The following is a 26,974-nucleotide window of genomic DNA, read 5'->3' as shown; positions in this document are numbered from 1 at the left end:
TTGGTGGGGAGGCAACTCTAACGAGGCAAGCAAATAGATCAGGGGTCCCCAAACTACGGCCTGTGGGCCGCATGCGGCCCCCTGAGGCCATTTATCCGGCCCCCACCACACTTCCGGAAGGGGCACCGCTTTCATTGGTGGTCAGTGAGAGGAGCACATTGACCATCTCATTAGCCAAAGGCAGGCCCATAGTTCCCATTGAAATACTGGTCAGTTTGTTGATTTAAACTTACTTGTTCTTTATTTTAAATATTGTATTTGTTCCCGTTTTGTTTTTTTACTTTAAAATAAGATATGTGCAGTGTGCATAGGGATTTGTTCATAGTTTTTTTTATAGTCCAGCCCTCCCATGGTCTGAGGGACAGTGAACTGGCCCCCTGTGTAAAAAGTTTGGGGACTCCTGAGATAGATCATTACAAATGGTGACAATCGTCACAATTGTCATAAACAGGATGGGGTGCTGGAACACAAAGGGGGTATGTCCTGTTATCATTGGAGGGTCAGGGAAGGCCTCAGAGAAGAGGCACCATTTGGGCAGAGAGCTAAGGGAACAGGGGCAGCATTGCGACATGGGGCTGGGAGCAGTGGCACCGCGGGAACAACGTGCCCTGCAAGGAGCTCATCCTGTCTCACGAAGACCCAGGTAGTTTGCCATTTACTAAGGAGAGGCCGTCTCTCTCTGGGCTTAAGATCTCTTAAGAATGCAGAAATGGGTTGACAGAATGAATGACAGAGGAAAGATCAGAAGCCGAAGGCCACAGGAAGGCTGGGTAAAGGTCCCAGAATGCTGCTAGGAGAGCCCTGGCCAGTGGCATAAACAGAAAGATAGAAATACAATCTGTTTTTATAATGAATAAGCTTCATAGGCACGTCTAAATTAAGACTGGGTTCCTCCACTTCTGGTTCTGGGGGCAAACAAACATGTGTTAATAGCTTTTGAAAAATAGAATGGCCCTGGCTGGATAGCTTGATTAGGTAGAGCATTGTCCTGATACACAAAAGTTATGGGTTTGATCCCTGGTCAGAGCACATACAGGAGCAGATCAATGTTTCTGTCTGTCTTTCCCTTCCTGTCTCTAGAACTCAGGGAAGGAAGGAAGGAAGGAAGGAAGGAAGGAAGGAAGGAAGGAAGGAAGGAAGGAAGGAAGGAAGGAAGGAAAAGGGAAGGGAAGGGAAGGGAAGGAAGGGAAGGGAAGGGAAGGGAAGGGAAGGGAAGGGAAGGGAAGGGAAAGGAAAGGAAAGGAGGAGGGAGGGAGGGAGGGAGGGAGGGAGGGAGGGAGGAAAGAAGGAAGGGGAAGGGAAGGAAAGAAAGGGATGTAAGAAAGAAAGAAAAGGCCCTGGCCGGTTGGCTCAGCGGTAGAGCGTCCGCCTAGCGTGCGGAGGACCCGGGTTCGATTCCCGGCCAGGGCACACAGGAGAAGCGCCCATTTGCTTCTCCACCCCTCCGCTGCGCTTTCCTCTCTGTCTCTCTCGTCCCCTCCCGCAGCCAAGGCTCCATAGGAGCAAAGATGGCCCGGGCGCTGGGGATGGCTCTGTGGCCTCTGCCCCAGGCGCTAGAGTGGCTCTGGTCGCAACATGGCGACGCCCAGGATGGGCAGAGCGTCGCCCCCTGGTGGGCGTGCCGGGTGGATCCCGGTCGGGCGCATGCGGGAGTCTGTCTGACTGTCTCTCCCTATTTCCAGCTTCAGAAAAATGAAAAGAAAAAAAAAAAAAAAAGAAAGAAAGAAAAATAGAATGATAATTCTACTGCCATCCATGCCAGCAACACCAGTCTTAAATTAATCTGTGTGCTTTTATCACGTTAGCCTGCTGTCATATGTGACCAAATCAAAAGGCTTCCCACGCAGCCTGGACAACTGCTCATGATTGAATGTCCACTCTTCTGTGTTTGTTTTAGTGTCAGATTTTTACTCTCAAGGTCGTTCTGAAGATACGCAGCTTCTTAACTATACAAAGTTGGTACAGTACTTAGCCTCCGTCTGTTATGTCTGTGTCTTTTTTTTTTTTCTTTCTGGTCCCAGGAGTCTGCGTTCTCTGTGAATCCCCTTCAAACAGGATGTCGTGGTTTATTTTTTCCCTGCCCTTGACCATGTGGATGGGCCATATTTTAACCTTTCACTGTCGTCATCCTTTCGGGTGGGTTCCTGTTTCTCAGCTGTCTGGGGAACTCCTGCTGTTTGACTGCAGTGTTTACATGTCCATAAACCTAAATCATTAACTCTTCGAGCGGACCAGCTGGGCTATGAGGGCTGTTTGTATTCCTCAATCTAATGTTTTTATTCTCACTTGGCAAGACCCATGCTTGTTGTATTTCCAGTCATTTCAGTTGTGGGACAGGCTCCGCAGAACTGTCCTTGTCACCTAACCGGGCAGCCGCACAGACCTCCAGCTCCCGGGCCTGCATGTAGAAAGGCCAGTGGACAGACGAAAAGAGGCATGCACTCAGGCCTGAGTCCTGCACTGGCCTCTGCCAATTGCTAGTTCTGTGGTGTGGGGGGTGTCACGTCACCTCCCCAGACTTGTTTCTATGATGATGATCAGACTGACTAGGACCATGGAGCTACAGGTGTTCTGAAAAGATGCCTTAGGGGCCCTGCAAAAGTGAGAGGTGACTGTGTTGGTAGGGCCCCCAGGACTGGGACCTGTTCTGTAGAGAATGTGTTTTGTGACTTTAAGATTTTTTACTTATTAATTTGAGAGAGAGAGAGAGAGAGAAAGAAATAAAGGGGAGTGGGGAAGAGGAGAAGGCATCAACTCATCATACTTGCTTCTCGTACATGCCTCAGTGGGGCAAGCCCAGGGTTTTGAACCGTAACCTCTGCATTCTAGGTTGATGCTTTATCCACTGAGCCACCACAGCTCAGGCTGTATTTTGGGGCTTTAAAACCACAGGATTATATCATCTCTATGGTTCTTTCCAACTTCAAATGCCTCTGATTCTATGAAAGGATGAGATGGTCTGGTGCTCTCCTGCTTCCAGTGACTGGTGAGAGGCCCTGCCAGGGCAAGGCAGGGGAGGGGTAGGAGCCGACCTGGACCTGGGGGAGAACTGAGCCCGACGATGGGCTTAGAAAGTGATGGAGTTTTTGCCCTTGACCCAGGCTGTTTGGACTGAAACTGGAGATCCATTTGACAGAGGGTTGACTCATTCCTTTAGAGCAGAGGTTGGGAACCTATGGCTCGCAGACAAATCTTTAATTAAAAAAATAACGTTAAAAATATAAAACATTCTCATGTATTACAATCCATTCATTTCCTACCGCTCATTGGCTCCAGGTGGGTGGCTGGAGCCAATCACAGCTGTCCTCCGGGACAACACCAAATTTTTATTGGATAATGCATAACGTACACAGGTCGTTGTATGGCTCTCACAGAATTACATTTTAAAATATGTGGCGTTCATGGTCTCAGCCAAAAAGGTTCCTGACCTTTGCTTTAGAGGTATCAATGCCATAGTATGTGGTGGGGTAAATATGAGAAAACAAACAACAAAAACACCAAGCTAAGTTCTTTTGCCTTGGACTTGTGCTTCTTCTTCTTTTCTTTTCTTTTTCTTTTTTCTTTTTTCTTTTTTTTTTTTTTTTGACAGACACAAAGAGAGAGGGACAGATAGGGACAAACAGACAGGAAGGGAGTTAGATGAGAGGCATCAATTCTTTGTTGCGGCTCCTTAGTTGTTCATTGATTGCTTTTCTATATGTGCCTTGACAGTGGGGCTGCAGCAGAGCAAGTGACCTCTTGCTCAAGCCTGCAACCTTTGGGCTCAAGCCTGATAAGCCCATGCTCAAGCCAGCGACCTCGGGGGTTTTGAACCTGAATCCTCCTTGTCCCAATTCAACACTCTATCCACTGCACCACTGCCTGGCCAGGAGGACTTGTGCTTCTTTTTTGTTTGTTTCTTTTGAATTTTATTTATTTATATTTTTTAAATTTTTTTAAATTTTTATTTATTTATTCATTTTAGAGAGGAGAGGGAGAGACAGAGAGAGAGAGAGAAGGGGGGAGGAGCTGGAAGCATCAACTCCCATATGTGCCTTGACCAGGCAAGCCCAGGGTTTCGAACCGGCAACCTCAGCATTTCCAGGTCGATGCTTTATCCACTGTGCCACCACAGGTCAGGCGACTTGTGCTTCTTGATGGGCAGGGAAGGAGCATTGGGTACAGTGGGGATATCCTGACCAGGGTTCCTCTCCAGTTCCTACTTCACTTTCCCCTTCTGAAGAAGTATAGCTTGGTTTCTTCTTCAGACAGCAGTTAAAACAAAGAGGCAATTCTGATGGGAGCCGGCAGGATATCTATGACTCAAACTATGTACACACATCTGTGAGTGGGCCATGTTCTTCCCGGAGGGGCGTCCCCTCCAGGTTAGAGGGCATTCCTGTGCCATAGACCTTGAAGACTGCTCAGCACTTCAGTCTGGATGCACAGATTCTTTACCTAGTAGTGATAGCAGAGCATGGATAACAGGCTTTTAAAGATGTACAAGAGCGTATTTGATTCTTGGACTGGCTTTATAAGAAAGCCTTTGCATTTCCTTTGAGTCAAGAGAAACAAGTTTAATTATTAATTGTTATGTGCCTGGAATAGGGCCTTTGCATAGCATTAGAGGAAGAATTCCTGGCCTGCGAGGAATTTGATATGAACTAGACAGCAAAACTCTTCCTAGATTGCAGTGGAAAGGAAAGCACAATGTCTTCTCTCTATTCACAGATGTCTAGGAAGGCAGGGCTGGAGACAAGGAAAGAAGGGAATTGGGAATTGCATGGCATTTTCACTGTTTTGTAACGAAAGCATTTGCAATCTGATCTCCATGGTGGTGGGGCTTGGCCTGTTTTCTGGCAGGTTTCTCCTGCCTGCTCTCCTTTTCTCTAGCCTGCTTCACCCGCCGCACATTCTGTCTTCTCCCAGCTTCTGTGTCTTCTCCCAGATTTACACCTCCAAGATTCATACTTCCGAGGTACCGTGTAGCTGGATGTCTCTGTGCCCACCACTGAGACGTGGAGGACACACACAGCTTAGTCCTTGTACCTGTGGGGGACAGATAGTTTGCTTTTGTCTACGAGACATAGGTGATGGGGCATCTAAGGAACTGATGTCTTTTCCGTTTCTTACCTTGCGTACAAGTAAATTGTAGGTATTGTTTACTTATCTCAGCTTATGCATGGATTGTTTATCTTGTAGGAGATTTTTGCTGTCTTTGGATTGGTTTATAACCGTGTTAAAGTTACTGGGGCTCATGTCTTAATATTCAGACAGTGAATTAGGGTATTATAGACCCACATGTCAGTGTTCCTTTGAAGCAAAGTCCATGAAGGGAAGTGTCAGCCGTTTCATTAGGCTCCATCAGAGGTGGGCGAGCTGTGAGCCAGATCTACCCACTGCCTGCATTTGTGCAGCTGTGAGTTAAGGATGCCTTTGTATTTTTTAATGCTTGGGGGGGGGGGGTGGATCATAATATTCTGTGACATGTGAAATTATATAAAATTTCATATTTTAGTGTTGATACATGCAGATTTTTGGAGCGCAGCTCTACCCCTTCACTAACATCACGGCACCCAGGACAGCAAAAGAGGTGAGTCCATGAGACAGATACTGTGTGACCACAAAGTCTAAAATACACTGCTCACAACAATTAGCGGATATTTCAAAATGAATGTGAAGCGATAAAATATCCCCTAATTGTTGTGAACAGTATAATTACTGCTGGGTCCTTAAGAGAGAAAGCCACTGGACCATTGTCAACAACGTGACAGTTGGCATCTTTTGAGTTTTCCTGTGTGCCCGGCACTGTACTAAGTAAGTATCTTCGAGGCATTATCTTCTTGACCCTTCAGAGCAATCCTGTGAGGTGTAACCCTTCTACCGCCATTTTGCAGATGAGGAAAAGGAGGGTCAGAGAGTTTGTACAGTTTCCCCCACACCACCCCGCTGGTCGGCATCGGAGCTGGGATGGGCAGGCACGTCTGGTTCCAGGGTCCGTCTTATCGTCGGCCTCTGCACGCCGTCACGGTCAGCTGGGGTAGCTCCCCTGAGCACCCGTGGTAGGGCTGAGGTGGAGGCCACAGATAGAAATGGTTTGAGTTTGAATTTATATTTGTTTTTGTTCATTTAATTTTTTGTTTAAGTGAGGTTTTATTGTTTGTCTCTCTCATGAGAGTGCACAAGTTCCTTAGGGATAGTGACCAAGGGTGGAGCCCCATGCAGTGCTCAGCATACAGTAGACGCTGGTTGAGTGAGGGAAATGGATGAGGGAATAGGGCAGGAGAAAAGGGCAAGGAGAAAGACAAGAAGAAGAAATAGGTTATCAAGGAAGAGCTGAGTGCCCCCAGCATTGGCCCCTAGGCCGTGGATGGCTCCACTTGGTGCCAGGGTGGCTTGTCCCCTACCAGAGCACACCAGTGTTGGCAGGACACTCTGGGCTTGGCAAGCCGACCTGACTGGTGTGCATACTCCTCGGCTGCGGCCTTGCTGCTCCTGTTCACCCACTCCGGCTCCCCTCACCTCTGGTGGTACTGTGGCTTCCTGGTACCCAGCCTGGACACACTGCCAACCCTTGAGGGGAAAAGCAGGCAAGTCAGTATTTACTCTGGAGCACATTCATTCGGAGGAGGACACAGAAGCGAGGCCTCCCATTTTCACATCTAGAGACGATACTTTCATCAAAGGGGTCAGATTTTGACTCTGGAAGGGTACCAAAAGAAATTGTTTGTCTTCTGACCTTTCCAAGAAGGTCACTGATTCTCAAGGCGAGACACTGGCTAATGAGGACTCATTTCCACTGGTCGTTGACCAGAGTGAAGCACCGGGCCCTCTTATGCTGATGTAAGAAACGTCCAAACTTGCAGGGAATTTTTATAAGTTTATTTGAGCTGAACTGACAACATACACCAGGGAACAAGACCTCAAATGCTCCGGAAGATATGGTTTGCAGCATCTTTTCTGCATGTGAAATTAAGGAGGGGACGTAAGAAACACTGGAAAAATCAAAGTGGGGAATGGATTACAGGATAGTTAACAAGATTATGTGCTCTCTTGAAGGTTAGTATCCCCTTCAAGGGGTATTACTTCTGGTATTCCAAAAGTGTGTTAACCTAGATGCACAAGAACAATGGACAAGGCTGGCTTAAAACCTTTCACTGTAGAAGTTAAGGCCTGGGGCATGTCTACTCCAGTGACCTGCCCAGTTAGGGATTTATGATCACCCTGAGAGGTTACTTACCATAGAACCCCCTTTTTGTTCATCCTCACATGAACAAGGGGCATATGGGCTTGAACGGAGACCCTCTTCCTTCCTGGGGCTGGCCTGGGATTAGGAGCTGCTGTGAGGACTCACCAAGAGCAACAAAGTAACACCTTCGCCTCTTACTCAACTGTGTCAAAGACAGCTGGGAGACACCCGTGCTAAGTGGGTGGGAAGGCCAAGGGAGAATGATAACGGTGTATATATATCGCTTCTGATTTCCCCGTGATTCTGCCCACTCATATACTGACTTATTTTATTTGACATAAGAAAATAATTAATGGGGAGTAGTGTATTATTAATCCATTCATCTAAAAAAATAAATGTTTATTGAACCTCTTCATGGGGGGTTCTCTGGAATACAGAAGTGAATCATTAGCCATTCCTAAAGGAACTCATAAATGTGTTGGCAATACTGCTAGAACTACTACCATACTGATGCATGTAGTGACTACATGTCAGTCACTGTGGTAGGTTCTCTTCATAGACTAACCAATTAATTCTCACAGTTATCCTCTGAAGTAGGTTATCCCCATTATGCAGACGAGGAATTTGAGGCACAGGGAGGTTAAATGACTTACTCAAGGTCTTAAGTGGCAAAGCCGGATTCAGATCAACCCTGGCACCAGCACCCATACTTAACACCACTGCACCACACAGCTCCTTCTGATGATAGTTACTTAAGACTCGCTCTGCATTCAGCATGGTGCTAAGGCACGTATGCACTATACCATTTAGTTGGCAGGACAGCCTTACGAGGTAATATTTTACAAGTGCACTGTTGGGCAGATAAAATATATTATGCTCACTTTGTTGAAGATGGCGCTGCCCACGTGGAAGCCTGTTGCCCAGGTGATATTGTGTGTTGGGGGTGGGCTGTGGGCAAGCAGGATCGTTGTAGCCTGGGGCTTGGTTTTAGGACTAAGCCTCCCCACCTTTTTTGATGTAGGATGGTGGGAATCTCATTATGCCTCAGATAAGTGACTTTGTATCAGAGACTTCCTTGTTTGTATATTGTATTAAAGGTTTTGGTTTCTATACTATAAAGTAGGGCAGACTGGGAGCTTGCTCTCTCTCAGTTCCTGAGATTAGCATTAGAGAGGAGAGCAGAGAAAGGCCACGTGGAAGAGGCCAGGAGAAGCAGCCAAGATGGTGGAGTGCTGAGTGAGAAGCCAGTTTGTGCAGAGTTTGTACAGGGAGAAGGAAGGAGATGGGGAACAGAGGTGAATAAGGCTAGTGAGCTAGAAACCTTTGATTCTAGGAAACTCGAATAAGTCAGTGGCTTTGTGAGCACTGAATGAGTGGGTTTTGGAGCCCAGTGTGTGTTTTTACTTGCCCGCTGGGTGCAAGCTAGGATTAAAGATAATGGCCCACCAGTTCTTGGCTCCATTGTTTCATTATTGTCTGTCCGAATCTGATGTGAACCTGCATGGGCCAGGTGGCTGTGATGGTGGCCATGGATACTGGCCTTACAGTAATAAATTGACATGCGACAGATTAACGGGGGGAAGTAACCAAATTTTGGATGTACACACATATAGGGGTTCTATAAGATTATGGGGCAAGGACATATCAGGCATATGTGCTGTGGTGAGCTCAGGAGAAGGGGTGAAGGGTTGCTTCTGTTTGGGACTTCAAAGTGGAGGAAGTCAATTCACATGGAAATGGAAAAGCAAATGTTTGGCAAATAAATGTTTGCTAGATCATCTTTAACAATAGGACATAAAGAGGACTTTGACCAAAAGGGCCTTGCTAGGTTCCTCCCTGTTTACTACACACTAAGATTAAACTCTAAGTTATCTATGATGATAGCTCCCTTCCTGGAGCGGGTCTTCTGTTCTTCTAGGGCAATTAAAGGGAAGGTCAAAGGTTTTTCCTGAGTCTCTGTCTCTTAAAAATAACCACCTTAAAATAATCAGTATCCCAACGGGGCATATTTTGGGGTGGCAAGCATGCTTCCCTTCACTAGCTCTCTACCAGTGTGCCCAGAAGTCCTCAGTAAACTCAGGCATGTTAAGGAGAGAAAGTCCCACTTTAATTCTGGAGCAGCATGGTCACACTCGCTCAGTCCCAGAAGATAGGAAAGGGCCAGAGTCAGAGCACCCACATTGCTGCACAGTCAGGCCAGGGACATTCCTGTAGTTCAGTTTTGACAGCTGTCACCGCAGCCCTGACTCTCCCTTCCCTCGCTTAGCACCCGCATCGCCACCACTCGAATCAGTTATTTTACAGAGTTAGTTGTCTGTCCTGTTTCCTGGGGAGAAATCAGGTTAGAAAACGAAGCCTACTAAACCTAGCCTTGGACATCTCTGTCGAGGAGGCGCCTGCTTTTCTTTAGCCAGAGGGGAGCGTGGCTCCCTGGGGGAGGAGCCTGTTGCCATAGAAACCGCCACCAAGTGGCGGCGTTGGGAGCTGGTGAATGTTGTGCTTACTCTGCCTGGTCTGCGCTGCAGGGGCTGAGATTGGCCCCTATCTGTGATTATTACCTTCAAGTCAAGTCCTAGAAGTGGGATTACTTGGTCAACAGATATAAAGGTTTCTAAGGTTCTCTCTGAACTGCGTGTTGTAACCCATGTTATGGAGACAGAGAGGAAGAAATGTGGAGGAGAGGAAGTAAGGCACAAACCATGGCTCCTAGCGGCTGTCAGTCAGGCCTTGGCCCCACCCAGCAGATCTGGGCTCCGCCTCCGCTAGGTCAGACCCCAAGGGAAGTTTGCTTTATGGAATCCCTGACTTTAATTCCCAACCTGGTAGACAGAACCGCTGCACTGATTAAAGCAGTGACTTGGCACCGCTTTGAATTTGTCAAACGGAAGAAGTGTGATTGTGAAACTGCTGAAGAGAAAAACCTGACACTAGCGTGCTCCTCAGTGGGAACAGCAGTGTGCTTTGGGGTCCAGAGTTAGGACTGGGAGGTTATCTCCCAAGCATTCTCAGGACAGACAGAGTCAACTTTGAATTAACCAAGCCAAACAATGGCATGACAAAAGAGTGTTTGTTTTCTGTAAAGATTTCATTTACTGATTTTAGAGAGGAAAGAGAATGAGAGAGAGAGAGAGAGAGAGAGAGAGAGAGAGAGAGAAAGGTGTGGGGAGGAGCAGGAAGCATCAACTCAGAGCTGCTGCTCAGGGCTTCGGAACAGGTGATCTCAGCGACCCAGGTGCACCGTTAGCCACTGCGTCACCACGGGTTTAGGCAAAAGAGTGTTTTATTGACTGGCTTTTGCTTTTCATTTTTGTCAGAACAAGACAAAGAATAAGGAGGAGGTGACATGCTGTGTCAGCAGACAGTAGAGCCTTGTACTTCACTTCAGTTTCCTCTGTGAAGGGCTTCTGCAGGCTAAGGGAAAGAAGTCACACCAGGGGCGTCCAGCAGCACAGGGTCCAGCCAGTGGTGGGATTCAAATAATTTAACAAAAGGTAGTTTATTATTTCATGCATTCAATACTTAAATAAAAGAGGTACACAAAACTGAATTGTTATAAGAAAGAGTTTTAAACTGTTAATGAAAAATTATTAAATAGTCTCTGACAAAAGACAATAAAACTGTTCTTTAAGATATTTCCATATTGCTTCTTGATTGGTGTCCTCATTTGCAATTTTTTTCACTTATGGATGGAATGAACATTACTACGGGAGCTTAGAATACACTGCTGCACAGATGAATGTTAAAAGAGTAAGGAATGTAAATTTGTGATTTCCATGTTGGGCGGCTGTCCAGGCGTCCACCTTAGAGAGAACCTTGATTACAATTGCCATTTTAATAACTGGTTCACCGGTTGTTAAAATTAGGTATTGGTTCTGCTGAACCGGTGTGAACTGGCTGAATCTCACCCCTGGTTCCAGCAGCCAGTCAGACAGACATGAGCAGGCTTCAATCTAGTTATATGGCTAGTAAGTACTGGCAAGAGATACAACAGGAGCTACATACAGTCCATCATTTCATCAGGAGGCCCAGATAGTTCCTTTGCCCCTCATCTGCTTGGGGTATTACCAGGGATGAGAGCCAGGGGTGGGAGGGGCACTTTGGCACACAGAACTCATAGCCCCTTTTTTCTGCCAATCATCTCACAGCTCTGCTAATGCACAGCTCTGTAAGTGAAGCAGGCACAACAGTCCCAATTTATTTTAACTAACGTTTTCAAGGGAACAGTGCTGTGAGAAAACCTAGTCATTCTCAGATGGGCCTACATCAGCCTCATGTTAACCTTTCATTCACAGTAGGTGTTGTGGGTTGAATTATGTCCCTCAAAATGATATGCTGAAGTTCCAAATCCCAGTACCTATGAATGTGACCTTATTTGGAGATAGGGTCTTTGCAGATGTATTCAACTTAAGGTAAGGTCATACTCTATGAAGGTGGGCCCTCATTCAATACGACAGGTGTCCTTACAAGAAGAAAAAACAGAGACTGGGAAGGGAGTGCTGTGTAGAGACACACAGGGAGAAGACAGCCATGTAGTCATAGAGGTAGATGTACCTACAAGGCAGGGGTGCCTGAGGCTACCAGGAACTAGAAGAGACAAGGAGAGTCTTCCCCTGGAGTCTTTTTTTTAAGTGAGGGTTGGGGAGGCAAAGAGATTCTCACATGCACCCCAAATGGGATCTACCTGGGCAAACCCCCTACCAGGTGAAACTCTGCCCTTCTCGGACCATTGTTCTGCAATCGAGGTATTTTAGTGCCTGAGGCAAGGCAATGGAGCCATCCTCAGCAGCTAGGGCCAACTCACTTGAACATATCCAGCCATGGCTGCAGGAGGTGAAGAGAAAGAGAATAAGAGAAAAGGGGAAAGGGAGAGGTGGAGAAGCAGATGGTTGCTTCTCCTGTGTGCCCTGACCAGGAATCAAACCCAGGACTTGCACATGCTGGGCTTACACTCTACCACTGAGCCAACTGACCAAGGCCTCCCCTGGAGTCTTTAGAGGGAGCTTGACGCCTTGGTTTTTGTACTCCTAGCCTCCAGAAGTGTGAGAGAATAAATTACTGTTATTGTAAGCTACCCCCTGTGTGGTACTTTGTTTCAGCAGGCCTAGGAAATAAGTACAGTAGAGGAAGGAAGGAAGGAAGGAAGGAAGGAAGGAAGGAAGGAAGGAAGGAAGGAAGGAAGGAAGGAAGGAAGGAAAGGAGGGAGGGAGGGAGGGAGGGAGGAAGGGAGGGAGGAAGGAAGAAAAGGAAGGAAGGAAGGAAGGAAGGAAGGAAGGAAGGAAGGAAGGAGGAGGGAGGAAAGGAAAGGAAAGGAAGGAAAGAAAGAAAAGAAAAAAGGAAAGAAAGCAACAAAGAAAGAAAAAGAAAAATGTGTTACTGTAAATAAATTTTAAGTCTCCTGGCTTCAACAAATGACATTCTGGGTTTATGAAAGAACATCTGATAGCCAAACCACAGATTTTTATGAGATATTAAGGAAAAGCTTACTTTCTTAAAGACTAGAGATAGAGAAAAACACTTTCCATTTACAAAAATCAGACCCAGAAATTGTGGGCTAAGGAATTCTATCAAGCATAATTTTATTGAGAATTATTAATGGGATGTTTTACAAGTGCCTAGAAAAGAAAACATTCTGGGTTCCATAGAATAAATTATATTAGACCAGTTCTGAATTTCCTTTTTGATAGAATTATTAGACATGAGTTTTAGTTATCTTTTCAGTATGATTCAACATGACAAAAGTGCCAAGGAAGGTCAAATGAACTCAGCAATCATTATTGAGAGTATAGGCAGTGATGGTCTAGCAAGGGGAGTGATAGTCTTATTCTATTCTGTGCTGAGCAGACCCTACCTGGATTTTGTCATTGTATTGGGCAGCACCTGTAGGAAATATACAGACAACCTAGAGGGGGTACTAAGACATTGAGCAGGGAGTAAGGGGTGCTTGATCTTGAGTCAATTTTACTGCAAACACTCGGCCTGTCTCAGAAGGGATATCCTGACAGCTGAGACACAATCAACATGACTGTGACTTGTCAGCAGGAAACTCTGTCCTCTTCCCCATGAGTGATTTGGAGAGGTTCTGTTCATTTCTTTATTTAGTATCATCAGTGCCTAGTACACCACCTGGCACACAATTATCTGTAATATGTAGGACATTAAATGGTAATCCCACAGGCAGGCCAGTTCTGGTGTGACTTCTCAGGCTGCAACTGGGTCAGCTGGTTCTTATCCACATAACCCCGCTGGGTTGAACCTTCTCTTTTCTTAAGGACATTTAAAGGGAAGATTCTTTCTGTTTCATCACCATTTCTTTTTTTTCAAAATAGTCTAAGATCTCCCCATAGCCGCTAAAGAATGGCCCCTAACCCCCAAATGTGGGGGATTTCCAAGGGCCACTGACAATAGAGAGGAAGGAGCCTCTTTGGGTCTAAGCCAAACCACTCACCCAAACTATAACTATAGTCTGGAGTGGTTGGAAGGAGCCTGGTTTTGAGGAACCGCGACTGGAGTGCTATGAAATCCATCATAACAATGTCTCTTCTCCACTTATTCCTGCCTTAATGGAAGGCTGGAATAATTGTTCCTCACCATCCTCTTTCAGAATACTACCAGGCAATAGTTTTCATAAAGGTTTTTGAAAGCAAAGATAAGAAAAACTCAATAATGATTGCATTAGGCAGAGTTTCTAGGCTCCTGATTTCAGGATGCCTCCTTCCAGTTGATTGAATTTGTCTCTCACCAGAGCACACAGCTCTCTAATCAGCTGGCTTTGTTCCACTGCAGAATCGCCTGATAATTGTGCCTGCTTTAGCCCATCCTTGAAGGGCAGTGTGGCCCTGAAAGAGGAATCGTGCCAGTCACAGGACCTGAACTGTAATTCACCTCTATTCCATAATGACTACTCCACCGTGGGCTGGTCCTATAAACTTTCTGAACTGCAATTCCACTAAAATAATAACTGTCTGCACTGTTACTGGGTTTGCTCTGCTTTGTATTATGAAGGTGCTTTCTAAGTTATAAACCACCAATCAGATATGAAGGATTGCATTTCCCTGGTGGCCTCTGATCCAACTGTTTTCCAATTCTGAAATGAACACTTACTTTTACATCAGGGATAGTCAACCTCTTTATACCTACTGCCCACTTTTATATCTCTGTTAGTAGTAAAATTTTCTAACCGCCCACCGGTTCCACAGTAATGGTGATTTATAAAGTAGGGAAGTAACTTTACTTTATAAAATTTATAAAGCAGAGTTACAGCAAGTTAAAGCATATAATAATAATTACTTATCAAGTACTTTATGTCGGACTTTCGCTAAGTTTGGCAGAATAAGTCTTTATAAAACAACTTACTATAGTTAAATCTATCTTTTTATTTATACTTTGGTTGCTCCGCTACTGCCCACCATGAAAGCTGGAACGCCCACTAGTGGGCGGTAGGGACCAGGTTGACTACCACTGCTTTACATCATGCTACGTCACTCATTCACTTGTCAAAGAATTTTTGTTATTTCACATCTGTGTATTGGGTGCCTCCTATGTGACAGCTACTGCACTAGGGCCTGGGGATTTTGAGGTAAAAGATGGAGCTGTTAATAATTTCCAGCAAAGAATGCTATGGAGCATACAGGAGTGGCCCCAATCCAGACTGGGGTGGGAAGGTCTGGGATTGGAGGAGTTGTCAGAGAATCCTTCCTGAAGTGGGTGATGTCTTTGCCAAGTTCTGCGGGATTTGAAGGAGTTAACCAGGGGAAGGAGTCAGGCAAGGATGAGAGCATTCCAGGAGGAAATGGCCTGTGAGCCTAGAAACTAGTGTTTCTCAAAGGGGGTGCTGTTGGTAGTTTGAGAGGACAGATGTACTTGTATGTGACTCTCCCATGCACTGGAGGGTGTTTGGCATTCGTGCCCCTGGGCACTAAGTGCCAGCAGTACCTTCCCACCTCCTCACCCCAAATACACAACCAATATGACAGCCCAGAATGCCCTTTCACATTTCCAAATGCATACCCCACCACTCCCTCAGGGGGCTTGGTGCCATTTTCTGGGGGAGAACCACTGCTAAAACAATTACATGGTGGCATGTCTTAGGCACTAGAGTATGACTGAGGACACAGAAAGTGGTAAAAATGAAGAAGGCACAGGCCAGATGATAAATGGTCTAACGTGCCATCTTAAGGAGTTTACTTTCTAGGAGCAATTTCTTTGATTGGGGAGAGATAGAGTGTATTAAAGGCTTTGGCACATAACAAATGGCCAATAAATTTAAAATCTCTGTCTTCCAGGATCCTGCTAAACCCAATTTAGTTAGCACATGTCCCGTTCTTAGGTATATGCACTGCCTGCATACCTCCCTGTGACTGTGTACCTCACAGTCAAACTGGCCCAAGACAGTTAACTCTTTAATTTCTATTCGACTGGAGGGAAGCCATGGGGAGGGCAAGACAGCTCCCAGATGTAAGCAGGGTGTGCAGCAGACTCAATCCCAAGGATTTAGGGCTCTTCTCTGCTCTTCTGATCCCACCTTCTGGCTTCCTGAGGTCTCAAAACAAGTGAACCTCAATTTAGAAAGAAACTGCGCTGTTACATACGGGCCGCCACGGCCACCACCACCTATTGCAGGGAGAGTCAAGGGGAAGATACTATGGCCTGTAACACATCCCTTGGTAACTCAGGACCAACTTAGAAACAGTTGGTTCACTTGCCCAGACATACTAAAAATAAGGCCGCACTTTCCTATAATAAATGATGTTACACGTGTTTGTTTCCTGTCTGAGTAAGTGGGTTTGGAGGGCTCAGCCAGTAGTTAAGCCATCATGAAGAGGGTATTTGGGACCCAACTATTCTGTGTAATGGCATTTCCCAGGAAGGGCTCTTCCCAGTTCCAGGAGAAGACCAGCAACACATATCACCCCATTTGCTCTACCACACCCCAGGCTCCAGCCACACTGCACTCCCACTCTCAGTTCCTGGGACCATCTCTCACCTCCAGGCCTTTGCCTTGCTGTGCTCCATGCCTGAAATACACCCCACTTCTCTTGTCCCAGCAGTCTCTCTGGTGGGCTCCAGAGCGCCCATTTCCTCTAGCAATCAAAGCACTTACCATGCCAAGTTGCAATTGCTTGCTTACTCATCTATCTCCCACATTAGGTTGTGACCTTCGTGAAGGCTAAGAAACTGTTACATTCTTCTCTGTATCCTCAAAGCCTACTCAATGCCTGGCACACAGGAGACATTCAATAAGTATTTACTGGAATGAATGATGGAATGAGTAGGTGAACCTTCTGTGACTACAAACCCAGCAACAAGACCAAGGATCTCTCCCACTTCTTCTCCACCATCTTCTGAGCACAGAGACTCACTCCAGTTTTATGCCCCAGAGTTAGGGTTGAGTGGGGAATAGGAGGAGAGAGGTATAGAGTGAGTATGTGCTCTGGGAGGGGTTAACGTTCGATGAATTTGGCTATCAGATGAGCTCAGTAGCACAAATGAGAAGAAGAGGGGACTCCCATCACAGGAAGTCAGGCATCTTTGTGGTGATCTGTCTTAGGAAGAAGACATTGTAAAATAAAGTGGGGGTAGCCTGCCTCTAGTTTCAGGTGTTGGTTCTAATTAAGTTGTAAACCAGAACAAAACATGTGTCCACACAAACACCTGTAGATGAAAGTTTTCTGCAGCACTATTCATAATAGCCAAAAAGTAGAAATAACCCAAATGTCCATCAGCAGACAGATGGATAAACAAAATGTGCTATCTCCATTCAATGGGATATTTTTCAACCATAAAAAGAAATTAAATACTGATGCATGCTACAACATGGATGAACCTTGAAAACATTATGCTAAGTGAAAAAAGCCAGACACCGAAGGCCCCATATTATATGATTCCATTTACGTGAGCAGCCAGAATAAAGACAGAGAGTAAGTTAGTGGTTGCTTAGGACTGGTGGGGGATGGCACGTAGGGGGTTATAGCTAAAGGGTACGGTACAGGATTTCTTTCTGAGGTGATGAAAATGTTCTACAGTTGGTTATGGTGATGGTTGCCCACATCTATGATTATACTAAAAGCCATTGAATGGTATGCTTTAAGTGGGGGAATTGTATAATATGTGAATTATATCTCAATAGAGCTGTTAAAAAAAGACCCACACAACTTCTAAAGCAGCAGGGTGTTACCCTGGGCTTTTGAGAACTGTGTATTACCTGGAATAACATGCTAAAATTGGCATGTCTGTGCATTTTCCTGGGTCTGTTGATTTGACTGGATTCTCTATGACCCTCTGCCCGCTGCCTCCATGAAAGGTGATCACTGCTCTGCAGACATGAGTGCCTCTTCACAGGGCTCATGCAGTGCCTGACTGCAAGGAAAGAATGTGAGGAATATTGATATAATCAAATAGTTTGCTTTAAATAAGAATGATTAATGTCCACTTTTATTTTTAAATTTTCTTTTTATTGATTTTAGAGAGGAAGAAAGACAGAGAGAGAGATTTGTTGTTCCAATTATTTATGCATTAATTGGTTGATTCTTGTCTATGCCCTGACCAGGGATTGAACCCATAAACCTTGGTATATGGGGAGAACACTCTAACCAACTGAGCTTCCCCACCAGGGGTAGTGCCCACTTTTAAACGAGCAACTAACCAAGGAATAGAATGCAATATAATGCTGGAACCGCCTTTATTGGTGTAGAAAATGGAATGATTGTGAATTCCATCTTGACATGTATAATTTTTTAATTCTAAAGGATTCTCTGTAGTGTGAAGATCTAATTGTTTTTATATGACTATATGCTGATAATTTTAAGTTAGTGAACCCTTTAAAAATAAGTTTAGTGACTTGGTAGGAAGTCAAGTTAGGTGTATATATAAGTTTGTCAAGTTTCTCAACCTTTAACTAAGAACTTTTGCATCATCAGAGAAGCAATGAGTTATTTTCATTCCCAGAAACAAATAAATGTACTTATATGAGTTTTCTCTGAATGATTAGAACCACAAAAAGCAGAGTAATATCATTTACGTTAATTGCCTTTGAGGAACTGGGGAAAAGGTAGTAAAGGCTTGTTGAACTGAGCCTTTCTGCATTTTTTTTTTTAATTTACATTTGTGTTTCAAGTTACTTGAAAAGTCTAAGGAAAGGCATCGTCTTTTTTCCTAAAGGAAGTGTGTGCCCTCACACCGTGCACATTTGAACTTTTCAGGTTGAGTCACCATATGTCCAGTTTTCTTAGTGGAATCATTCTCACTGCGTCCCCGTTTGGCGGCTCAGCACGCCCTCTCTCTGATTTGCAGCACTCACCGTGCAGGTCCCTGCTGCGCGGTGCGGGAGAGGTGTGCCCTGGTGGCCTCTCCCCGGGTTGATCGCAGTCACATGGTGGTGATGGACCTCAGAGGCCCAGCAGAGAGCATGGGAACAGCTGACTGCTGACTCAGAGGGGCGAGCAAGCCACCCACGAATCTCATTGCAGCTCGCTGCTGCATCCCAATCCCATAATCCCTTGCCTGGTTTGCTGCAGTCTTTTCAACAGACGCTGAGTGAGAAAAAAAGATGTCCTGTAAGATAAAGATTGATTGGTTTGGATGCCGAAAGGGGTCTCCCACTTGTTAAGGACCCAGAAGCATTCCTGTGGACTTTGCTGAGCCTTCTCTCCTTTTCTCCATTTTTCTTCTCTGTTCATGAACTGGCCCACACCTCCAGAGAGCAGAAGATATGCTGGGCTTCTGATGATGGCTGCACTGCATGGTAGGGAATTTTAACCAGTTTCTTTGCATGGTGCTTCCAAACTTGAGACGTTGGCAGAAATGTGCATTGTTCCTTTTGGATTCTCACGGAGCTGCAGCTCGGCAGGGCTTAATGCTTTGCCTCACTGATTAGTTTGTCTGCAGAAATGAGTAGGTCCTAAACGTTCGAGTTGCTTAGTATTACGCCAGGTAGATAACTTGATTTCTCCAGCTCTCTCTGTTCTGCCCTCACCCCACCTTTTTTCTCTTGGTAATGCTGCATGCTCTCTAAGTGTAAGATAGGCAACTGTAAGATAGAGGGAGAAGCGCTCTTTGCTTCAACAAAGGCACCGAATTCACAATAGGGAAAGTCATGCAAGATTTTCTTATTAAGTTCCTAATGTGATCTGATTTAGCTCTTTATTTTTACTAGTCTTTATTATAATGTGTATCTCGGCTTATTTTATATATAGAGGATTTTTTTTTTCTTTCTGCATCTGTTGGGTACAAAGATGAAGATGCAGTATTTAATTTGCAGGATGCCTTCCTCTATACCCCAGGGTGGAGCAGAATGTGGGATTCAACCCTTCCCCCACCCTGCCCTCTATTAGAGAAGCCTGGGTTTGAGTGCCGGTGGTTCCCAGTTACCATTGGAAACCCATTCATTCATAATGCATGACTCGACCCTCTGAATTCCAAATCCCATTGATGACCAGCATATGCAGGAGATGATTTTTTTTTTCCTGACATTTTCCTCTGCCTTTGCAGTAAGCTCAAATCTGGGTGGAGTTCAATAGTAGCATTACAGAAAAAAAAAATCTTTGGGTTGGACTTTAGGTTTGCTTCCTGAAACTATGGGCATTATCTTTGTAACAGATTTTTCTACAAGTATGCCCCACCCTGTCATTATTCCTTATGGGAGAGTGGATAATAGAAGAGCCAGTAGGAAAGCTATTTATTTTAAATTAAAATTTAGGTGGATTCCTGAACCAAAAGATAGGATGCTATTTCTATCTTAAGAAAAGATGGGTTTTACTCTTCCAGCTTTAAGAAACTGTGAGGCATTTAAAAAATTATTGGTTCTTCTTTGGCTTAGATCATCTTATGGCAGTTTTATTCCTCACAGTTAAATTGGTAGAGGTTTCTTTTATTAAAAAATATTAGAATATGTAAGGAGAGCCTTTTGTTTGCCTAGATTCTGAAATTGATTGAAGCATTTGGATTCCATTCTGCCTAGTGTGAACCTATTTCCTGATTTCCTGGTGCCTTTGATCATTTTCCAGCAGATGCCTTAGCAGCACGGGCCCTAGTGCACTGTAGTGTTAAATAATGCACGCCCCACCCGACCAAGCACACCACGCAAAGTTTCCTGTGTGTGTAGGAGAAAGCAGCTTTCTGTTGCAGAGATGTGAGTAGTGGCCCTTCCAAAACCTCCAATGATTCTTTGACAATTTTCCCCTAGAAAGACACAAGTGATTTGTATTGGGAAGGTTAAAACACGACCCAATATAAAAAAGATTCTCTGATAGAATGTGCTGGGTTCGGACAATATAAAGAGTGTGTAACCCAGAGATTTTTTAAATGGAGAATAAAATCTATATACATTTTTTTTACCATGGTTAATATTATAATCCTGGGATGACTTTTCATATCACAAAAGCTTAAGTGGATTTTGTTGAGTGTGAAATAAAGTAAAAAATACTCATTCTTTGTCTTAATAAGAAGTAGACATGTCCTTCATTTGGGTATTTTTAGACATTAATTTATCCAAACTTACACTTTCTTTTATCTATCTTTATTTATTAAGTGAAGAAAAATATAAATGTATAGCGATTTAAAATTTTTAAACTAAGCTTAATTTTTAATACTTCTTTGTGCTTTTTTCATCATCTCTCTGATAAGACTAAGACTTTAATAAAACATTGATACATATTATTAAAATGTATAGCAGAAAAATACTTTTAACTTTAAAAAATTTGCTGCTGAATTCTTTACTATCATAGTTTATTTTTCTTTAAAAAAATAAAATGACTGAATGACTTTTAATTGTGGCAAAAATTACTGTTTGAACACATGTGTAATTGTTTTAAAAAAAACCCTCAGATGCCATCTGTGCCCTTTATTAATTATATAAGGGTTTTAGTGTCAGAGTAGAATTTGTTCTATAAAGGGGTTGGCTGTTAGGGTTCGCTGACTATTATTGTGCAGGTTGTATGAATTTAACAAATCCTTCTAGAATCTGGAGATTTAAATTAGACCACATACAGAGGAATAAATGAGCCCCGCATAATTATTCAAATGGCAATATTGAAGGAGATATTCATTACTGCTTTTTGCAAGTCAGTCGTTCCTACCCACCTCTACTTTACCTTTCCTGCCTTTATATTCTCAGTAGCCTCCGTTAAGTGCTTTTTCTTATTCTTCTTGAAAATGTTTTCATGTAAGTGAAAATTTGTTCTAATCAACAACAGAATTAAGCAATCATGCTTTCTATTAACTAGGGACAAAAAAGGTTTGCTGTTAGTAGGCCTGTCTTTTGAAGTTCTGATGTAGAATACATTTTTCTTAGCTTTGCTTGCTAATCTCGCCCAACCACCAGAGCTTAGGGCCCTGGCTGTGCTCTGCCATTTTTGTGGTCCCAGACTATTCAGCCTCTTTATGTAGTCCCAAGGAAAGCAAGGGAGGAGGCTTGGAAAGCAAGGTGATAGATGTGTGCAGAGGAGACCCCACTCATCTCGATGGTCCCAGGGTACTTACTGTAAGATGAGTGTCAATTAGCCTGACCACTTAACACTCCATCATGCAGACCCAGCCTTCTAGAATTTGAACACCCAAAGCAAATCTTAAGAACTGACTGCAAAAGGTGAGGGCTTTTATGAAGAAAGCAATGGCAAACAATGATCTATACTAAGGAAGAGGTAGAGGAAATAGGCATACATATCATAAAAACAAGCTGGGGACTTGGTTTGTAAATCAACTCCCATATAAGCAATAAATGAGGAATAGCCCAGCAGTCTAGGGAAGCTGTCATGCATCTGACACTCGAAATAAGAACCTTTGGAAAGCTTGGGCTCGTCCTTGCCTAGAGACAGAAGTTAAAGTAGGTGGCCTCCGAATGCCTCCCCAACACGCACACTCACACACACATACACGCACGCACATACTGTCAGGGAAGATATTGCAGCCGGCCTTCTAATTTACAAAATGGCCCATTTGGGATAGCAGCTTGATTTAACTGGAAGTAGGTCACCCTGTTTTAATTTCACTGAAGATTGTCCTCTTTTCTTTCTTCTAGTTGAGTTCTCAGTAACAATGCACATTTCATTGCAGGAGAATGACCATATGCTCACAGATGTTAAAAATTGAAAATACTTTGTTCCTTTAACCATGTTTCAGCTTGTGACTTGAACTCCAAGTGCCACTTGTCCCAGCAGGTAAAAAGTTGCATATTGTGAGTTAGATAATCCTGATGGTTCAAGGTTTCCTTTCTATAAACGTATCAGAAGGCTTTTAACTTCTTGAGAAGCCGATTTTAGCATGCCCTCTCCACTGTCATTGGCCCAAGAACAATTCAAAGTGTAGCCATATTAATAAATTCAGCTACATGGCAACAAAGTGGAGGAGTAACCCAGGAATGCCATAAAATTAAGCAACAGACATGGAATCTAGTGCCTATAGTATGATGTGTAATCAGATACGCTTGCTGCCTCTTACCCACAAATCACATGTTAAATTTTTATTTTCCAAAGGAATCTTGACCTGTTTCCCAACCATGTTTCCTAGACCAGCCAGACAAGTTTTCACCAACTCTCTCCTTCTCAAGAAGAGTGCTGTTTTCAGTTTGGCTTTTCTCTTTCCTCCTCCCTTCTGGCCCTTCCTCACTGTGTTGTCAGCAATAGGAGTTTGGATAGTTTTCAGATCTAAATGGTATAATTTGGGGTGGGAAATTGGTCTCAACTGTAGAGTTGTGGACGCCGGCATTTTTCTTTCATTTCATCTCTTCCTATCAAGTTCTCCTTTTCCATTTGGTTGTAATTCCCACCAAGTTGTAATAGATTTGAGAACGTGAGCCAGAAAAAAACACCAGGCTTTTTCTCTGCCCAAAGTCTTTGTGATGGGATTGTTGCATTGTTTTTACCTGCAACAAGCCGTGTGTAGTTGGCAAGCCCCCTCTAATATGGAATTTATGTGTCAACCTTCTCAGACTTTTACTTTCCATAGTTCTCCTTTTCTCTTCCTGCATTTGTTGAGTGTGTTAAAATACAGTGTGTCTGTAAAGTCATGGTGCACTTTTGACCGGTCACAGGAAAGCAACAAAAGACGATAGAAATGTGAAATCTGCACCAAATAAAAGGAAAACCCTCCCAGTTTCTGTAGGATGATGTGACAGCATGTGCGCATGCGCAGGTATGATGTAACACCATGTGTACGGGGAGCAGCCCACGGCCATGCCAGTCGAGATGTGGACGGTACAGAGGAAAGTTCAGTGTGTTCTGTGGCTCGCTAAATTAGAATCGTGACCAAAGTGCAACATGAATATCGGCGCGTTTATAACGAAGCACCACCACATAGGAATAACATTACTCGGTGGGATAAGCAGTTGAAGGAAACTGGCACTTTGGTGGAGAAACCCGTTCTGGTAGGCCATCAGTCAGTGACGAGTCTGTAGAGGCTATACGGGATAGCTACCTAAGGAGCCCTAAAAAATCTGTGTGTGAGCCCACATCGAACTGCACTGAATAGGTATGAAACTGGGAGAGTTTTCCTTTATTTGGTGCAGATTTCACATTTCTATCATCTTTTGTTGCTTTCCTGTGACCGGTCAAAAGTGCACCATGACTTTATGGACACACTGTAGGTCACTCACTATTCACCTCTAGATGATGGCTCCTGTTGCTAAGCATAAGACTATCACACGAGGAGGCAGGTACTGTCTGATGTCAAGTGAAAACACTCACAGGGCTGGTAATGACCCTGCTCTTTATCATGTCATTCAGCAGGTACCCCTCTTTCCTGCTGATGGGACTGAGTCCATGCCCATGTTATACTTGACTTATTCAGTTCATGCAAAAAAGAATGTCTGCTATGTACCAGGCACAGTTCTAGGAACTGGGACTACTGCAGTGAGCAGTTGGACAAAAATCCTTTGGGAACTCTATATCCATGGGGTGTGGGAGGAGATAATATGCAAAATAAATATATTACACATTTATATTAGAAAGTGACCAGTGCTATGGAGAAAAGCAGAGCACGGATGGGAACAGCAACTGCTTGGGACGTGGGGCAAGTTTCAATTTTAAACAATGGTCAGATCGAAAAGGTGATATTGAGCAAAGCTGGAAGAGGGGCCATGAACCCCTCTGTGAGTGGTATTGCTCTTGGTTTGCCTCCAACCAGGAAGCTCAGTTAGTCTCCCCACATAAAAGCTGTCCTAGCTGGCTAATGTCAATATCTTAGTCATGTTGGCTATTTCTGTAGTTTTAAAATGGCTTTTCTTGCCTTCCCTTCTCTTCCATTTCCTTTTGTCAGTGTGTCTGGTGCTAGTTTCTGTATCCGAAGTATTTGGGCTCCTTTGGAGACCAAGTCCAATCCAGGCATGTTTTCACATGTGCCTCTCCAGAGATTAATTTTGCTGATCGCCAGCAAAATAGTTCTATAGCCTCAGCTCCTTCATTATCATTCACTTGTTTCTGCTGGTTATATGAGTTAAGAAGGATCTTTGACACTTCAGAAACCAAGACCGAGAAAGAAAGTCAGCTGAGAATCTAGATAAGAATTTATTGCTTTTCTAATCAAGGAGATCAGAAACTGTGGTCATGCCCAAACACTTGGATTAAAGGCTGCCATAGATTTTGTATATATTCCTCAAGGCGTATTCAGACTGATGGAAAGCTTCCCATGGTGCTTGCTGGCACATTCTATGCTTTCATTTTTCTAAGCACATTATCCCTTTAGGAGTAAATTGTCTTCCTCTTGTGGGTATCCACTTATATTCAGAGAATGATAGTTCCTGGCAAAGTCTCTGTTTTGGGAGTTGGAAAGCTTTTGTATTGATTCTGGGAGTCCTGAAAATCCAGATGTCTTCAACAGGTCACTTGTGACAGATTTGTCATATTGTCATGATTTTAAATTAGTGTTAATGAGTAAACTTAATTTGCCATATAAATTACTAGTGCTAACAAAGATCCTTATCCACTACAATAATGATCATAAAATTAGAATAAAAAATATTTTTTCAGCCTTGGAGAAAAAAAAATGTTGGCTCAGGAAATTTTATTTAATCAACATATATTATTAAAACAAATGCTTTTTTCTTTGCCCCAAATTCAAAGTTCTAAGGTTAAAAGTAAAATTATGATGTTTTTCTCTCTACTTTATGTAATACTCGGCATGACTGATTATTTCAAAGGGTAATATGAAAATTTTCAAAAGCTATTCAAAATAAAAATTATTTTTAAATGAAAAGTTTTATTGAATTTATTGGGGTGACATTGATTAATAAAATCATACAAGTTAGGTGCATGATTCTATGATACATCATCTGTATATTACATTGTGTTTTCTCCACCCCAAGTTAAGTCTCCTTTCTTCATCATCTATCCTCTTCTACCCTCCCCCACCGCCCCCACCCCCTGTCCCTTGTGTCATCCCCACACTGTTGTCTGTGTCTCTAAGTTTTTTTTCTTTGCTTAATCCCCTCAACCCCCAACCCCCGTCCTTTATGACTGCTGTCAGTCTGGTTTCCATATCTCTAAGTCTGATACATAAATATCTATCTATCTATCTATCTATATTTATTTATTTATTTAAAATATGGAACACATCAAGAATTAGTGTGTCATTCTTGCTCCAGGCCCATCCCATGCTAATCTTCTGTATCATTTCAATTTTAGTGCTACTGAAGTAAGCACTCTATAGTTTTTAGGACAAACAGACAAACACACACACAGTTAAGTGTTAAACTTGTTTAAGATTATGTGTAGTGACTTATCAGATAAGGCAGAAAACCTGAAATCAGAGCTTTGTGATGCACTGATTTTGCTGGATGACCTTGAGCAAGTCATTTAAACCCTTAGCTTTGGTTTCCTTATCTTAAAGACAGGCAAATCCATTCCTTCCCTATCCTGATGTCATAGGGATGTGGTTAAAAGAAAAGCAGCCAATGTGCCAACACTCTGAGCTCCTGAGAGATGAGCTCAATTTAATTCCATAAATATCATTCTCTAGTCTAGTTCTTTCGGAGGACACTGAATGAAAGTCTAGCAGATAATATTGGCTAATTAGGTATATCACACCTACACTGTTCAACACAGTGAGTTGTTTGAATGTGACATTCTTGTATAACAGGTCTTTTCACAAGGTTCTATCTGTTTACTAATCATACTCTTTAATGAACTTATCTAGAAGGTATAGAGTTCAAAAATGGATGTGCCGGCCCTGGCCGGTTGGCTCAGCGGTAGAGCGTCGGCCTGGCGTGCGGGGAACCCGGGTTCAATTCCCAGCCAGGGCACATAGGAGAAGCGCCCATTTGCTTCTCCACCCCCACGCCCTCCTTCCTCTCTGTCTCTCTCTTCCCCTCCTGCAGCCAGGGCTCCATTGGAACAAAGATGGCCCGGGTGCTGGGGATGGCTCCTTGGCCTCTGCCCCAGGCGCTAGAGTGGCTCTGGTCGCGGCAGAGTGATGCCCGAGGGGGGGGGCAGAGCATCACCCCCTGGTGGGCAGAGCTTTGCCCCTGGTGGGCGTGCTGGGTGGATCCCGGTGGGGCGCATGCGGGAGTCTGTCTGACTGTCTATCCCCGTTTCCGGCTTCAGAAAAATACAAAAAAAAAAAAAAAAAAAAAAAAAAAGAATGTGCCATGTATGTAACTATACTCAAATATGTGTAAATAGAATTTTCTTAATAAAAGTTGACATACTTTTAAAAAATTTGGTGATTTGGTGAAGAAAGAGAAAGAAAAACTTATTTATATTTAGAAAAGAGTATTGCCTTTAAAAAGTATAGTATCATTATTCTGTAAGTATGTATAGTAGTATATTTCCCACCTTCAAATACAAGCCCCAGACCACATTAACATGTTATATATAAACC

At 43.7% G+C, this 26,974-nt stretch overlaps 1 protein-coding gene and 2 non-coding genes across 16 annotated transcripts in view; 2 read left to right on the top strand and 1 right to left on the bottom strand.

Annotated features, from left to right (window-relative positions):
• Window positions 1-26,974, top strand: part of TRIM2 (tripartite motif containing 2) — a 145,122-nt gene that overhangs the window by 60,610 nt on the left and 57,538 nt on the right. For 2 of the 14 annotated variants that reach the window (XM_066280691.1, XM_066280681.1), the window contains exon 1: window positions 18,706-18,908. The exons of 10 other annotated variants lie outside the window; for them this stretch is intronic. In XM_066280691.1, the coding sequence (XP_066136788.1) occupies window positions 18,906-18,908 (3 nt within the window). In that variant the 5' untranslated portion in view covers window positions 18,706-18,905. Of the gene's footprint in view, window positions 1-5,527; window positions 5,573-18,705; window positions 18,909-26,974 lie in introns of those variants that run through there. 2 more of the 14 variants (XM_066280646.1, XM_066280655.1) reach the window with 2 other exon arrangements.
• On the top strand, window positions 1,335-1,410 carry TRNAA-AGC (transfer RNA alanine (anticodon AGC)). The gene has a single exon. It is a non-coding gene; the product is annotated as a tRNA-Ala (tRNA).
• On the bottom strand, window positions 25,694-25,797 carry LOC136321114 (U6 spliceosomal RNA). The gene has a single exon (XR_010728409.1). It is a non-coding gene; the product is annotated as a U6 spliceosomal RNA (small nuclear RNA).

The sequence above is a fragment of the Saccopteryx bilineata genome, chromosome 1 (assembly GCF_036850765.1).
Source record: "Saccopteryx bilineata isolate mSacBil1 chromosome 1, mSacBil1_pri_phased_curated, whole genome shotgun sequence".
In the NCBI taxonomy this organism is placed as follows: Eukaryota; Metazoa; Chordata; class Mammalia; order Chiroptera; family Emballonuridae; genus Saccopteryx; species Saccopteryx bilineata.
The sequence above is the reverse complement of the archived record's forward strand: the minus strand, read 5'-3'. Positions and strand labels throughout refer to the sequence as shown.